Source organism: Dendropsophus ebraccatus, chromosome 12 (genome assembly GCF_027789765.1).
Source record: "Dendropsophus ebraccatus isolate aDenEbr1 chromosome 12, aDenEbr1.pat, whole genome shotgun sequence".
Taxonomy (NCBI): domain Eukaryota; kingdom Metazoa; phylum Chordata; class Amphibia; order Anura; family Hylidae; genus Dendropsophus; species Dendropsophus ebraccatus.
Window position 1 is genome coordinate 80913269 of NC_091465.1, and position 17125 is coordinate 80930393.

A 17125-nucleotide genomic window follows, 5' to 3' on the forward strand; every position below is an offset into this window, starting at 1 on the left:
TTATGGAAAGGTAAGTACAATATAATGAAGTATAATACAATGGTGTATTAATCATATCTAGTGAGAGCTGTTACTAGAGGTGAACAAACTGAACTTGTAGAAGTAAAGTATGTCACCAACTTGAATCTAAAGAAGGAGAAGTCCAGCCAAAAGCTATTTTAAAAGTATATTATTGCCCAACAAAATTACCAATATAGACTTTTTACGGGAAATGCATATAGGGTGTTTTTTCCCTGCACTTACTGCTGAATAAAGTCTTTAATTTCTTGCAAAAATGGTGAAGTCACTACCCACTGTATAAGTTTCAGAGGCGGGGCTGGGCTATGCGACGGCTGCTGGTAGGGCTATGGATGGCAGGACTCTGCCCAGCAGCTGCTGCTTCTTCCCCGAGGGCTTCTGGCACACTTCTAACTGCCTGTGGCACAGTTGTGGTGCCTGTCCCTCGGGATAATACCATCACTGGTGTCTGGGCAGCCCTGTAAACCCACCCAATAGAAATAGCATCCCCAGCCTGCCCCTGCTTGTAGAAGCCTCCTCCTGCTTGCCTGCAGCAGCTCTCCGGGACCTTCTCCTGGCTGTCGGCACCCTTGTTCCAGCGCCAGGGGAGCTGCTGCAGGCAGGAGGAGCTTCTCCCAGTGGTGAGGAGAAGCAGTGGGTGCCGGATGAGTGGTGCTGAGGTCTGCAGGAGCTGGAGCGAGGGTGTCAGTGGCCAGGAGAAGGTCCCAGAGGGGCTACTGTAGGCAGCATGAGGCTTCCACAAGCAGGGGCAGGCTGGGGGAGCTGTTCCTACCAGGCGGGTACATGAGGCTGCCCGACAACGGCAATGGTATTATCCCAGAGGACGGGCACCACAACTGTGCCACAGGCAGTTAGAAGTGTGCCAGAAGCCCTGGGGGAAGAAGCAGCAGCTGCTGGGCACAATCCTGACATCCATAGCCCTAGACGCAGCCACTGCACAGCCCGCACCTTTGGGACTTACACACTAGGTCGTGACGTCACCATTTCTGCAATAAATAGAAGACTATGTGCTGTAGTAAGTGCAGGGAAAATAGCCCTATATGCATTTCACATAATAAGTGTCTATTGATAATTTGTATAACGTTTGTTGGGCAATAACATACATTAAAATAGCTTTATGCCGGACTTCTCCTTTAAAGTTGAGCCAGCCACATGAGAGAGAAGAAAGAAGAATGATCACATGACCTCAGGTTAGCCCATAATAAGCTACAATCAGGAGGCAGCAAAGTGTTGAGCCACTAATACACCTCTGGGCCATTTTAGAGATAGTAGTTGTTATGAGAAGATTTATGTGAGGAACAGTGAGCAGTCACCAACACAGGGAGGAGGAGCACAACACTCTCTAATTTTAGTTAAAGCAGCATTGTAGAGTACGTTGAGTACAAAATTAGTTGATTTGGGGCTAAAATCAATGTGGAATTCCAGCCAGCCCATAGAAGGGACACCTACCCCCGCCCCACCACCCCCACCCACACACACACCTGATGGCTCCACCTGTGATCATGTTCAGAGTACTACACCTCTAACCACAGCTCAAGCCACACCTCTAACCACGCCTCTAATGGCACCCCTAACCACGCCTCTAGCGACACCCCTAACCACACCTCTAACCACACCTCTAACCACACCTCTAACCACGCCTCTAACCACACCTCTAACCATGCCTCTAACGACACCCCTAACCACGCCTCTAACCATGCTTCTAACTACATCTCTAGCCACGCCTATTAAACACAACACAGCAGGAGGAGTCATTCTCCCCTTATATAGAGCAGCACCTGTCACCTCCTGTGAGTGTTAGCAGCACAGTCAGGGAGGAGGAGCCTGATAAGGATTATGTGTGTGTGAGCTGCCTCCCAGCACATGCCCCGCCCCCTGCTTCAGGCTATTAGTAGACTGGTGCAGAAACCTGGGGGGCGGGCAGGTCATGTGATCTTAGCTTTGACTTCTCTTCCAATATGCTATGCAGCCCACGCTCTCTCCCCGGCTATATCTCCTAATAACAGGAGGTCTCAGCTGTGAGACCCGCTGCAATCACTAATGCCTGACATGTCTCATGACGTCAAAAGGTATTTTTGGTGACAGATAATGTGTAATAGCAAGATGGATGGAGCCAAGCAAGTGCACGATAGCAGCCGTATGACCTTATAGTGTAATACTGTAGGTATGAACGCCCCTGTATACTCACACTTATTGTGCTTACATAGAGATTTATTGAAATATAAAAGAAAATTATAAGGATTACGAACAGACTTTTGTAAATATACAGATTTTTTCCCCCCATTATTTACTACATGTGATCCCTGATATGTAATAATAATGTCATTCTGTATCCTCCTACAGGTATCACATGTCTCGCTGGCTATTCTATACAAGTGTCTCCTAGTGTCAGTGTACAGGAGGGTCTCTGTGTCACCATTCCTTGTAACTTTACTGCTGATAATAGAAAGACATTCAGTAATTCCTATGGATACTGGATACGGATGCCTCTCCATCCAGGTGATATTGTGGCCACTAATGATAAATCCAGTGATGTGAAGAAACCAAACTTCTATCTGATGGGAAATCCGGATAGTGGAGACTGCACCCTGACCATAACTGATGCCAGGAGAGAAGATGAGGGGAAATATTTCTTTAGATTTGCAGAAAGCAAAGACATTGGAGTGAAATATAGTTATTACAGAGAAGTAACAACCGCTATTACAGTGACTGGTAAGTGTGAGTGATGTGCAGGATCCTGCAGTAACATCTGATATCACTGGGCTCTATATGTGCTATATGTGTGACTGGCCTATACATCTCATATATCATTAATGGAGGTTATAGGAAAACTAATAACTTGCCGGGGTATAGCACTATAAAGCACGCCCAGGAGCTGAACTCGCTTCATAGCGGATGAGGACTGGCTGCTATCAGTAATTAGCAGCCGGGAACTCACCCGTCATTAACCCCTTATACACCAAAACTACGACATTTAAGCTTAAGGGTCCCTTCACACCTACCAACTCGCAGCGTAAATCTCAGGTCCTGGCAGTTCCCTGTCGCTACATACCACTGCGAGTATGTAATTCTGCAGCCCCCTTAACCCCTTCTGCTCCCGCCCGGCTCCCGCTCCGCTGTGTATATACACATTACCTCTCCTCACTGCACAGGGTCCCAGCGTCCTGCTCTCCCGGCCAACCAATCAGTGTGTTGCCCAGCCGCAGCCACTGATTGGCTGGGCGAAAGAGCAGTACGCTGGGACCCAGTGCAGGAGACAGGTAAGGTATATACAGACACAGCGGAGCGGGAGCCGAGCGGGAGCAGAAGGGGTTAAGGGGGCGGCAGAATTACATACTCGCAGCGGTCTTTTAGAGATTTACACTGCGAGTTGGTAGGTGTGAAGGCACCCTAAGTGACAAAAAATGCCAAAGCCCCTCCCCCAATAAAAGTGTAAATTACCCCCTCTTTCCCATTATACAAATACAACATGTAAAAATAATAAAGTAAATAAACAAACAGTATTAGGCCATGTTCACACAACGTATATTTTCGTAAAAGTACGTCCATTGTTGCCGATTGCAACAACGACCATGATTAATACAAAAATATATGTTACATTGCCGTTCAGGTCAGTTTTCTGTGGCCGCTATTCATTGAATAGCGGCCGCAGAAAACCTGTCAATACACACATTGAACGCACGCTGCTAAAGATCATCTCATCAGACACCGGCCATTCCATGACCTGGCCAGGTCACGGAATGGCCGGTTTCATACAATGTGTTAACATAGCCTTATATATCGTAGCGTGCATAAATGTATGAGCTATTAAAATAAAACAATATTAACCGCATGATGAACGGCGTAAACAAAAAGTGGTAGAAAACACCAGTTTGTTTTTTTACATTTTACATAAAAAACAATGAATAAAAATGGATCATTACTTCCAATATATTCAATTATAATACTAATAAAAACTTATGGCACAAAAAATGACACCCCATACAGCCCCCTAGGTGAAAAATAAAAGCATTATGAAAATCACAATAGGGATATTTGCAAAAAAAAAAATTAAGTTTTACTGTTAAAAAAGAGTAAAGCATTGAAAAAGCTATGTGTTCACACTGAGCTATAGAATAATGATACCATGTCAGTTTTACCATAAAGTGCATTATGTAAACACAGAAACTCACCCAGATTTGCGAAACTGCATTTTTTTTCTCCAATTTGAGGTCATAAATAATATTTTGGGGCTTTCGTCATACAGATTATGGTAGATTGAAAGGCGCCATTACAAAATACACCTGTTCCTGGGAAAAAAAACAATGCCCTTACATGTTTCTTAGAAAAGGAGGAAAAAACGAAAATGAAAAAATAAGAATTGGCACCTGGACATTAAAGTGTCACTGTCGTTTATTCTTATTTTTTATTTTTTTGCAGAAATCAATAGTACAGGCAATTTTAAGAAACTTTGTAATAGCCGAAAAATGCATTTTTATCATGAAAAAGCAGTTTGAAGCCCCCCCCCCCCCCCCCCGTCTTCATTATTCTCTATGGAGAGGGGACGGGTGGAGGGTGATGAGGCACCAAAACAGGACAACAAAGAGTTAATTTACAGCTACATCACCAGCTATCTCCTCTGACAGTCAGCACTGACCTCTCTGACCTCTGAATACCGGCTTTCATGCAGCTCCTGCTGTGTAATCTTTTGTTCTGTGCTCTCTGCTGCCAGCTAATCTCCCTCCTCCCTTCTTCCCCCTCCCCTCTCCATAGGTTACACAGGGCATGTATGATGTAAAAGAGTTATGATTTCCTGATAATGGGGAAAGCTTTTTTCAATGCAGATAATGGCATATTTGCCATTACCCAAATACAAAGTTTCTTAAGATCGCCGGTACTATTGATTTCTGCAAAAAAAAAAATGAAACGACAGTGACACTAAGGTCAGTAAGGTCATCTCTGTCCTTAAAGGGTTAAAGGAGAAGTCCGGCCAAAATTAATTTTTGATATGTTGTTACTTATGAAAAGTTATACAAATTTCTAATGTACATTAATTATGGGAAATGCACATATACTGCTATTTCCCTTAATTTAGTAGATCAGGAAGTGTTAGAAATATCTCTGAAGAAGTGACGTCACGACCCAGGGTGTAATTCCTATGGAGTGTCCAGCAGGGGGCGCTCTCTATATAGAAGTCTATGGGACTTTATTGTTTCTATGGGTTTCTATGTAATGTAATGTAATGTAATGTAGTGTACAGTGCTTTATTGAATGAACACATCTATGGAATACTTTGGGGAGCAAGTGTCCTTGCTCCCCAAAGTATTGCATAAATGTATTCATTCAATACATTCAATACACAGTAAGCCCGCCGATCCGCCGCATTCCCGCCGATCCGCCACACGCTGATCCGCCGCATTCCCGCCGATCCGCCACACGCTGATCCGCCGCATTCCCGCCGATCCGGACCATATACATTGAACTACAGCTCCCATCCTCTGCTTCTAGTATGAACAGGTGATGGGAGCTGTAGTTGGGTAATGGATATGACATGCCGCGGGGCGCAGGGGGGAGCCGCTCAGTACACAGGAGCGCTCCCCCTCCTCCTCCTCCTTCCGGGATAACTTCCGCCTATACCAATGCTGACTCCCTGCCTGGCCGCCGCTCTCCGCTCTCCCCCCCCATACATACCGGCTCCCGATGCATCCTGGTGTCCGCGCTGATGCCGGGAGCCGGTATATGTGAGCGGAGAGCGGCGGCCAGGCAGGGAGTCAGCATTGGTATAGGCGGAAGTTATCACGGAAGGAGGAGGAGGGGGGAGAGCTGCTGTGTACTGAGCGGCTCCCCCCTGCGCCCGGCGGCATGTCATATCCATTACCCAACTACAGCTCCCATCACCTGTTCATACTAGAAGCAGATGATGGGAGCTGTAGTTCAATGTATATGGTCCGGATCGGCGGGAATGCGGCGGATCAGCGTGTGGCGGATCGGCGGAAATTCGGCGGAAATGCGGCGGATCGGCGGGCTTACTGTGTATTGAATGTATTGAATGAATACATTTATGCAATACTTTGGGGAGCAAGTGTCCTTGCTCCCCAAAGTATTCCATAGATGTATTCATTCAATAAAGCACTGTACACTACATTACATTACATAGAAACCCATAGAAACAATAAAGTCCCATAGACTTCTATATAGAGAGCGCCCCCTGCTGGACACTCCATAGGAATTACACCCTGGGTCGTGACGTCACTTCTTCAGAGATATTTCTAACACTTCCTGATCTACTAAATTAAGGGAAATAGCTCTATATGTGCATTTCCCATAATTAATGTACATTAGAAATTTGTATAACTTTTCATAAGTAACAACATATCAAAAATTAATTTTGGCCGGACTTCTCCTTTAAAATCTCCACAAAGCCACAGTATTATTAGAAAGGTTTTTTTCCATAGTTTTGCACAAATTATTGCATGCTGTTACCATCCTGTGGCCGTCCAGTCTCTTGAGAGAGACCCATCAGGAATCCACTGGTTCCAGTCCAAACCAGTGTGCTAGATGGTTGAATAACATAAGTCCTATAACATCTTATATCTCACCTCTTCTTCATCCTGTAGATCTCACAGAAGAACCAGTGATATCAGATCTTGGGACAGTGACTGCTGGTATAGATAAGACAGTGACCTGCTCTCCTCCTGGGAACTGCTCTGCCACATCCTTACTTATCCAATGGAAGAAGAGCGATGTGTCCGGCATCTGGAAGACTTCACCTACTATAACATTTACCCCATCTCTATACGATCACCAGAAAACCATCACATGTGAGATGATAACCTCCGGGGGGAACACAACTAAGAAAACCATTCTTCTTGATGTGGGTAAGAGCCTGTTATATAAACGGGTACTTTTCACTTTGGAATATACTCACCGTAAAAGGCTACCCCTTCTCTTCACACACCAAATACAAATGGGGCCCTTCATACTGTTGCTGCATACAGCAGGGATGTGGCCGCGGCTGTGTGGTGTCACATTTTGCCTCCCCCGTGCACCTGTCAAAAACTCTTCTCTCAGGTTGAAGTGGTGATGAGGTATTCTATAGTTTCTATATGTCTATGTATTGCACAGCTGAAGTCAGTATTGGGTTAATGTTTTGTGTGCGCCACGTGTTTCTTACTGACCAATAGGAGATGCTCTTTACTTCTAACCTATCTCTTTTCTCCTTTCTCCTGCACACACTTATTCCCACCAATCGCATGTAGGCATACAAAAGCCCCTGTAGGAGGAGTTATATGGTGGAGGAAGTGCAGTTCAGTCTTATCCAGATTCTCAGAGAAGCAGGATGCAAAAACAGCTGTTCCTGCAGCAGTTAACCAGGACCTGGCTGATGCCAGAACCCCTGTCAGGGACAAACAAGGCAGTCTAGTCTAGACACTACAGTGTATAGATGCAGCCAGACACAACCAGTTCTTTACTACTATATCTACTATGCAGTGCTAGGCACTTTTAAGAAAGATGTCATCAAGGAACACCCTAACCCAGGCTGAGAACAGGTCTAAAAAGAGCAGGGCAGTATCCTGAGCACAAGAGGAACTAGCCTTGATAGGACAAAGCAGCCAGTACTGAAGGCCGTAGAGAAGGTAACTAGGACACCCCCACACTTAGCTACACCCAGATAACCACGACTGGGGCTTGTAGTACCCTAACAGGACGGGTAGCTCGACATTATAGGGCAAAAGGTGCTCAGACCAAAGTCTAAACACAACTACAAGTAAACTATTTACTACAAAGTATATCTTCAGGTTTCGGCAGAGTACACAGCTACATTGAGTCGGAGCTCCTCTGACAAACTTCTCTCCTCTACTTTTCAAGCACTAATACAACTATCTCTCTTCTACTCTATTCTCAAGCACCTCCTTAAGCACAACAAAGTCAAGCACTAAAGTCTATGTGAAGATGTATTTATTCTGCAAAAGTGTATTGTTATAATGAAGAACTTGACAGTAAAGCTGTTCTATTTTTACATCACTGGGACTCTTTCATATTCTATACACACCAGCACCTATACACACAAACCACACACCTTGGGTTATTTTTCCCCTTTCTGTGGGTGGTGGTACCGACAGTCCGCATGGGTCAGTTGCCACTCAGGACTTTCATGACAAGAGCCCAAGGGACCCACTACAACCCATCGGGTTACCAACCATCTTGGGGAAACAAACCGGCCATCTACAAAACATGTACCAACATCACACCTGTATGCTGGACTAGCACTGGCGTCACGACAACTAACATCCCTAGCCGTGCACCACAGAATTGACGTCACGGTTAGTTCAACTTCTGGCCGAGTACCACAGCTGTTTATAAGCTCCCCCACCATATTCAGCGACCAGTATTTAGGGACCCATGAAGGCGTCCCCAACCCGGGATGGAAAAAAGAGTTACCATAGAGTGGGGCTGTAACCAGATAAACAGGCCTCTTTGACCCATCCCTGTATCCTAGCGGTATTACTGTACCTACTTCTCTGCCTTCCAGATCTCGTTGCTGAGGGCTGCAGTGATGCGGCATGCGCAGGCGCACGTGTGCAAGATCTGAGAGGCAGAGAAGGAGGATCACTGGTCAGGCCTGGTGCACACAGCAGAAGGGGGCATGTCACCCATAGTATTCTATTTATCTATTGACATTTTATATATGATGTGCCAACCAAGTAAGCCAGGCATATTGCATTATTTCTTTATGGTATTGCTCCCTTTTTATCCCACACTTTGTGCCCTACACTGCAATGAATATTAAAAAAAAATTACAGAGAGAGCGAGCGCGCATTGTTCTGGTGCCAATGGTGGTTACTTTTATCAAGCTTGAAATATATGGCAAAAAGGGAAGAGGAAAACCCTCTCTACTGCTTCTTAAAAGGACTAAGGGCTGGTCCAGTTGCACAGATAATGTAATATGGATGGGCTCAGGGTGGTATAAAAATATTACAAAAAGTTTGGGGTCAGCGCTACAGTTAGTGATTGGCTGAGGGAGTCTTTCTTGTTTCTCTTGTAGTAGGAAGCATTCTCTGCTGCAGGGACCATCAGGATGGATGCAAAGAACTAGAAGGGGAAGGGAGAAAGTTTTAGTGTTATTCAATTACTTCAACTATTTACTGCTTATTCAAATTTTGCTTTTCTTTCTTTTAATTTTATTCTCTTTTTACAGATTATCCATGTATCTCAACCAGAGAGCATACAAACGGTAATTATACTGTACTAGTGTGGATGGATGGATATGATGATGATGATGATGATTATGATGATGATAATCATACATTCACTCATGGCTTCCCTTGCCACCATTATTGAGGGAATTTAAACAATTCTGTCAACTGGAAGCCACCAATAGGAGTGCCCCTGTACCCATAGTTCCATATAGTAAATCTATAAGCAGGGATCTTTACCCAGTGGTTACCCCTGTTAAGATCAATTTTGGGGTTCACTATGGAGCTGTGTAATTTCTGGGGCCCCATCTTTTCTGCAACCCTCAAATTACTAAGTGCCTTCTGAGGGTCACTATGTCACAAAAAGAAAGAAAAAAAAATAAAATAAAAATCTAGACTAGAAGATTAGAAAAAGACTAGAAAGACTAGAAAATAAACTTCAGGTTGGCTGTAAGTAGGGTAAAAATATGGGGACAAAGCGATTCAGTATAAAAGAGAACAATCACTTTATTATGGAACTATTAACCTAATAGCAAGTGACAAGCTCCAAATCTGCCTCTGAATGGGGATAGTTCAAATCTGCCTCTGAATGGGGGCCCATTATTAGGTCAGAGTTTCAGCCAACTGGATGATCTTCTGGTAGAGATTAGTGAATCTGCCTAAATTTGATTACACTAGATTCCCTTTAATTTGCCGGTAGATTTGGTGCAGGTTGCACAAGGCTTTCTGTTCCCTCAGTGGGAAAGCATACACTTTTTGCCACCCAGTTAACATTCACTAAATGTACTGTAGTAGTTAATACAGCATCTAGAACAGCCTCGCTAATTCCAGGAACAGGAACTTCTGCCATGCGTCCCTGCACCTGTACATACTGCAATACCGAACAGATTAATGCAATTTTTTGCTGGAAATGTAGACCAGCTGATCATTATCTAAGAGTAGTGGTGGAGTGTGAGTTGGAAGCACCCGGGGAAAGTCAATGTAATAAGCTCCCAGCAGCCCAACCAGTGAATCCAGGAGAATGGCAAACCCCACAGGGTAAGTATTTCCGCTCAACAGGTTTTTGTCATGGATTGGGGTATCTGTTTTCTAGCAGCCAACACATGAACTGTGCAACCAATCAATGACCCCTGTAGTCTCCTGCAGCACAACTGGCTTCACCTCCTAGTAATGGTAGCCTTGATGCCAGTAGTGTGATACATGACTGCTGAGACCACAGACTGGTCACATATCGGGCACTAGTAAATAAGAGACTGGGCATCAATCCACTTATTTATTTATTGGTAAATTGGTCAAATGGTAAAATACCTCTTTAATCTTTTTTAATTTTTTTTTTACTGTAGTGTCACATAACATAAAAATTACCATTCTTTTCTCTATAGATAGTACTAAATCCCTGGATTCTACCTTTTTTATTGGGATTATTATTGGGATGACTATTGTCATTATTGTCCTCCTCGCCATCATTATTGTTGGATTCTGTCACTTTCTGAAGAGACGTCAAAAGAAAAGACGATTAGGTAAGAGAGTATAATATATTCTGAGGTAGCTACTTCTGAGAGGTGGGGGTGCAGTTAGGACACCTCCTCTATGGTGTAATAGATATGAATGGAGGGGAGTTATTCAGCATGGAGATACGGCTGACTAAACTTTTTTGTTTTTTTAATTTAAGGAAAGGGATCTCCTGACCCCAGGACACAAGGAACAGAATCGACGTATGAGGTATGACAGAGGTCAATTCCCCAAGATATAATATACAGTATTTTGCCCCTCACACTTCAAAAATTTATATGGAAGACAGAATATTGTGGATATAAAGATATAAAGGAAAAGAACAACTCTTATAACAAGATAGGCTTAGATACTTCCCCTTCTCATGTACACTATCTCCGACCAGATATGAGAGATTACAGTACGCTGATTTAGCCAATTATTGCTCCATAAAATCGAGAAAAAACAATCATCAGCTGATCGTCTCGTCACAATCGTTTCGAGTCCGTCATGCATGACTACATGTAATAGTGATGTACAGCTGACGGTTAAGGATTGTAGTATAAGCTAATAATATCTTATTCACATTACCATGTGTCCTCGGGCCTTTCCTGGTCTTCGCAGCGCTGTCTTCTGTTCCCGTCTGGTCTGATCTCTGCACTGACAGGCTACTCAGCCAATCACTGGCCTAGACCGGACCGTGGCCAGTGGTTGGCTTAGCAGCCTGTCAGTGCAGAGACCAGACGGGAACAGATGACAGAGCTGCAGAGACCAGGGAAGGCCCGAGGACACCGGGAACGTGGTAAAGTAAGTTAATACTTTACTATTTTACACTAAAGGGAAGACCTGCATGGACTTTGCCAAAAAAAAAACTGTGCAGCCCGATAGTCGGCTTGTGTAATTGCTCAGTAAATGAGGGCAGAGCTAGCAGATCGGCGATCGTTTACACTTTATGATCGGGCCGTGTAATAGGATCCTTACATTCAGTAGGTGACATCTTCTCTGATCAGAGTTATTGACTCTCCCTTTTCTATTTTCTCCATTCCATATGTCCCTGATGACTAACTCCAGCCAAGACTTATCTTTGCAGAGTTTGGTGCCAGGCTTAGTGTATTACAGAGTAAGGGTATGTTCACACTGAGCAAATAAGGCAGCCTACCAAGGTGGAGCTCTCCGCCGCGGAATCCCGCCTGTCTCAGTGTCCCATAGTTTGTCTATGGGAGGGCTAGCGCGCCTCCGCTCCTGCCACTCTCCACGCAAATAATTGACATGTCAATTCTTTGAGGCAGGCGGGATTCCATGACGGAGCTCTCCCCTGCGGAATTCTGCCACATTTGCTCAGTGTGAACATACCCTAATAGTGTCCCTCTAGGTGGCCCACAAAAAAAACTGTGGTTTGTTATTGCCCTCAAAGTAGTAGTGACCCACTTTGTGTCCTGCTGTACTCCACAAAGAGGATGACCCCAAAATTCTTCCTCCACCAAAATAGTGCATGTACATTCAGTAAAAGTGTCCCCCTAGTGTAGGCACAGACATGGTGCCCTTCACACAGTAACAGTCCCAGCCACTTAGTAATAGTAATCTCTTAGTGCCCTGTGATGGTGGCCATGAAGGTGCTTCCTACAATGCTATAATGCCTCTTAGTGCCCCCACTAAGTAATAATGTCCCTTAGTGTCCCCCCCTTAGTAATAATGCCCCTCAGTGCCTCCACATAGTATCAATACCCCTCAGTCCTCCCACTTAGTAATAATACCCCTCAGCCCCCCCTTAGTAATAATTAGAGATGAACGAACCTGGAGCATGCTCGAGTCCATCCGAACCCGAACTTTCTGCATTTGATTAGCGGTGGCTGCTGAAGTTGGATAAAGCCCTAAGGCTATGTGGAAATCATGGATATAGTCATTGGCTGTATCCATGTTTTCCAGACAACCTTAGAGCTTTATCCAAGTTCAGCAGCCACAGCTAATCAAATACTGAATGTTCGGGTTCGGATGGACTCGAACCCGAACCTGGTTAGCTCATCTCTCGTAATAATACTCCTCAGTGCCCCCTCCCTTAGTAATAATGTGCTCACTGAGCGCTGATGTCTTATTTCCCCAGTTAGTAATTATGCCCTTTTAGTGGTTTTAGTCACCTTATTGTCTAGATGCCATCTTGTTTTCTCCACCTAATTTTACTGCCTCTATATTGTTCTCTATGAATAATAATAGTAGGGGGGGGGGGGGGTCTGTGGCTGCAGGCTGCCTCCCAGCCAGAGACATAGAATCCCTTTACATAAATATATTTTATCACATTGTACTGAAGAGGTTAAAAAGTTTAACATTTCCTAATATCTTTATTTCCCATTTAGAATCCCTTTAAGCTGCATATTGTTTGGTTCTATGTTCTGGATCAGTTTTCTTTTATCAATTTTCATTTTCTAGGAATTAAAAGGACAAAGTAAGGACATTTACTCCGACCTTACAAAATAATGGAGACGCCTGATATTTCATGTTCCTAAGCTGTAGCATTATATAAAGATTGTCAACAAATACATCTATCCCTGGTGGAGCTCTCAGTGTAATTTTTGTAGCTCACATACACCCGGGACAATGACAACGTCAATCCATTACAGAAGGAAATACATGTACATGTGGATGGAACATATAATCTACATACAGATTTTGTCTTTGGTTGGAGCTGAATATAGGAGCCCAGAGCTGTGATACAGCGGAGTACTGAGCCCATGGTATACAAGCCCTCCAAGTAATCGGGAACATCCTAGACCAGTGACTATAACTTGCTCCTCTACATTTGCCGTAAGACATTCCCTGAATGCTATAGACTATGATTTGGGATTGTCTCTTCATCTGCAGTTTCCATCTATATCTGTATATTGCTATCAGTTATGAATATATTACAGCTATGTAACCCGCACCAGTCTCTTCATGTAATATTGTAAACAGTGGCGTAGCTACAGCTGAGGTCGCAGCCAGACATGGCCTGAAAGTAGGGGGCATTATTACTATATGGAGGGCACAGCAGGGGGCATTATTACTATATGGAGGCACAGCAGGGGACATTATTACTATATGGAGGCACAGCAGGGGGCATTATTACTATATGGAGGCACAGCAGGGGCATTATTACTATATGGAGGCACAGCAGGGGCATTATTACTATATGGGGCACAGCAGGGGACATTATTACTATATAGGGGCAAAGCATGGGGTATTATTACTATATGGGGGTGCAGAAGGGAAGGGGGCATTACTACTATATGGGGCACAGCAGGGGATCCTATATATAGGGTGACGATGGCTCGACAGTTAACCTATTACCAGACCACAGCTCACGCTGGGTCACTCTATGTCTACATTAAAATAAAATAAAAAAATAAATTGAGATCAAAATGAAGGTGTAAGAGGACTTAAAGGGGGATTGGAACATGTTAAATTGTTTATTAGAAAGTTTATATACAGTATTTTATGAAGCTGTTTCACCAAGGTCCACTGCTGTCCATGGTGGAAACTGAATAAATGACTGGCTGATTTTCCCATTTTAACACTTTTATAAAAACACGTGGGTCAGGATTATACTCTGAGCTGGGTCTGAACAGGGCTTGTTTTAGTTTTTCTGACACACTCTCTTTCATTCCAGCACCCCGGCAGTGCTAGGGTTACTCTGCTCACTACTAGTCTTTATTGTTGCAGCTGAGCAGTGCGGTTACTGACAGAGGATTCCTCCAGTCTGGGACCTTGAGGACTGGGACTGATGGACTGTGCTCTTGATCCTCATATATTGCAGCAGAGCCAGTCAGTTCCCACTGGCAATTAGGCTTTATACCCTGGTCCCAGCTCCCCCTGTCTATTCCTGCGATCCCCATCCTAATTCCTTACTATTGTTTACCTGTTACCTGACCTCCTGCTTCATTCTCTGACCATCTGTTTGCCTCCGACTTTGTACTGCGCCGCTCGTTTGTTTCTGTCCCAGCTTTTCACCTATTCTCTTGTTGTGTTTGTCTGTCTTGTTCTGTGTCTCACTTACCCAGAGTAGGAACCGCCGCCTAGGGCCGATAGAACCAAGTAGGCAGGGACAGTGGGTGGGACTAGCTAAAGGGGCCACTGTCTTGTACTGTCTCCTGCCTATCCAGTCCCTGTCAGACTCTGAAAATGTGTTAGCAAATTTGTCATTCTGTAATAGTTCCAGTACTGTAGTTACTATAGTTTGGCTGTTTTATTGAAAATCATTAACATTCGATTTGCGAAGCTCGTGAAATGAATTTCTGGCTGCTTGACACATTTCTAGTTATAGTATTACAGAGCTATAACATTACAGAATTTCTGCCCGAAGTAGCTGCATTCAGCCATGCTGCACAAGTGCAAGGAAGCCTGACAGCAGTGGGATTCTCAGCGTCGCTACGCCATAGAGGGGATAGGGTGTGTTATGTCACCATAACAGGACGAGGTAATGAAAAGAGACCATGATCTGTGTAAAAATAATGGCCCCAAATTAGCCCCTGAGGCCAAGGTGTTTTGATCTCCATTTGCTGCTGTCACTGTACCTCTTCTGGGAGATTATTTGTCCAATGAGCACTGAGGCACATATACTGCCCTTGTCCGTAGTTATAAGTGCCAAGGTGCACCCGAATAGTGACACAGAGACTTTTTTTTCCAGGTAGCTATACAGAGGGGGAATCGCCTCATTGGCCTAAAAATGTCAATTTCCCACTTTCCATCTTGGTGGAGCAAAAGCCAACAGCTCCCTGAGAGGCCTGGACTACACTACCTGCAATGAGAGAGGCTACAGGGACATGGTCATGTTTAGAAATACAGGGCAATCAATCCAGCCAGTAGTCCATTTAGCATGTTGGCCGTAGGGTGGGTGCTGACGTACTGCTGTCTTATTGTGATGGCTTCACACTGAGATTGTCGGATCAGCAGTGGCGGTGTTTTCCCACTGGTCCTGACAGAGTAGGCACAGGTAGATGGGTAAATGATATCCAATCCAGGCTGGACCCATGGGGGTCCCGGTTCTTCCAGCCAGTGGGGTGATGGTATTACATGAACTTAGGCGTGGATGTTTTAGCTGGGTTTGAACCCAAACCCAAAACTCTTTATGGTCACAGATGCTACAGATAGCATTGAGGTTTTTTTTTTTATGCCAACGAGTAGTCCCGAGGCATCAAAATTTGAGCTCCTGGACTAGGTGGTAGTAGCATGGTATTATTAGGCTGGGGAGGGCTAAAAGAAACCCTGGTGCTACAAGGCTGCTGCTGTTTTGTTTTTAACCTGGCTTTTTATGAACATGGGGGTACCCTATGCATTAAAAAAAAAAATAATAATAATAATAATAACAATAAAACGCATAGGGCGCAAACCAAACAGCAGCAGCCTAGTAGCGCCAGTTTTGGAAGTGCCATTTATTTTGGCCCTCCACAGCCTAAAAATACCAGCATGTTGCTTCCCAGTCCAAGAGTGCTAATTTTGATACTCTGGTAATACTGGCATTTGGATCTTCCCAGTACCCTTGGTGGCATTGGTTACTGGGTTAATAATAAGGGGGTTAGTGTTAGCCATTTTATACTGGCCAACACTAGGCCCCGACATAATAATGGAATCTGGATTATAATGGATTCTGTTTTAAACAAACAGGAACAGAACACACATAATTTTGACAGGTCTTCTGCACCTCGCAGTATGCAGCATCTTTACAGATAGCTGCTTATAGTGTGGCACCCAAGGGGTTGAGTGAGGATGCATTGCATCCTTCTTATCCCTTTGGGTGCCATAGTAAACAATGTAAATATATTGCTAAAGTATCACTGTCCTTATAACTTTCAAAATCTAAATCAACAGTAGATGTGATATAAAGCAAGTTTGCAATTTACATTCATTATTATTTTATTTTTTTTGTTATTATGGAAAACACGGCAATTCTTGTTTTGTGACTCTTTTTTTCTCAAAAAGAATCCTTCTCTTAGATTACAGAGACCCCTATGCCTGAGGAAGATCCTGGTTAGGACCGAAACGTTGTACCCATTTTGGTCTCATGTTTTTGTAACTACTTACTTACCCTGGTTGGAGTAGAGGCTTTCTTGTCTACTTACACTAAATAAACTACTTCACTTGCCTCCTAAATTGGTGTGCCGTGACTTATCTATCCATAATAATCGGTTGAAAAACCTATTGCTACAAGATCACCCATCCTAGTGGTAGAGGTGTGCAGTCCTGTTTCCTGCTCTCGGCTATTCTTGATTTTCTGAACTGGAGAAGTTTTGTGAGGCAGATTTATGATGGATACATTGGAGCTACGATTATTAATTTTTTTTTATTATGTACAGTATATGCTTTAACCCCTTAGCGACCCATGACGTACCTGGGGGCAATCTGCAGCCGGGCAGTGCCTCTATTAGCCGGCGCGGGTCCCGTTGCCGCACCGGCTAATTAGGCACTTTAAT

At 44.1% G+C, this 17125-nt stretch overlaps 1 protein-coding gene across 1 annotated transcript in view; it reads left to right on the top strand.

Moving 5' to 3' along the window:
• LOC138768812 (sialic acid-binding Ig-like lectin 13) overlaps positions 1–13701 on the top strand; it is a 13758-nt gene extending 57 nt beyond the window's left edge. The window contains exons 1-7 of the mRNA XM_069946767.1: positions 1–10; positions 2362–2730; positions 6615–6875; positions 9197–9232; positions 10577–10714; positions 10867–10916; positions 13110–13701. The exon at positions 1–10 is cut by the window's left edge and continues 57 nt beyond it. Coding sequence (XP_069802868.1) covers positions 1–10; positions 2362–2730; positions 6615–6875; positions 9197–9232; positions 10577–10714; positions 10867–10916; positions 13110–13157 — 912 coding nt within the window. The 3' untranslated portion in view covers positions 13158–13701. The remainder of the gene's footprint in view (positions 11–2361; positions 2731–6614; positions 6876–9196; positions 9233–10576; positions 10715–10866; positions 10917–13109) is intronic.
• Positions 13702–17125: the final 3424 nt, after the last annotated feature.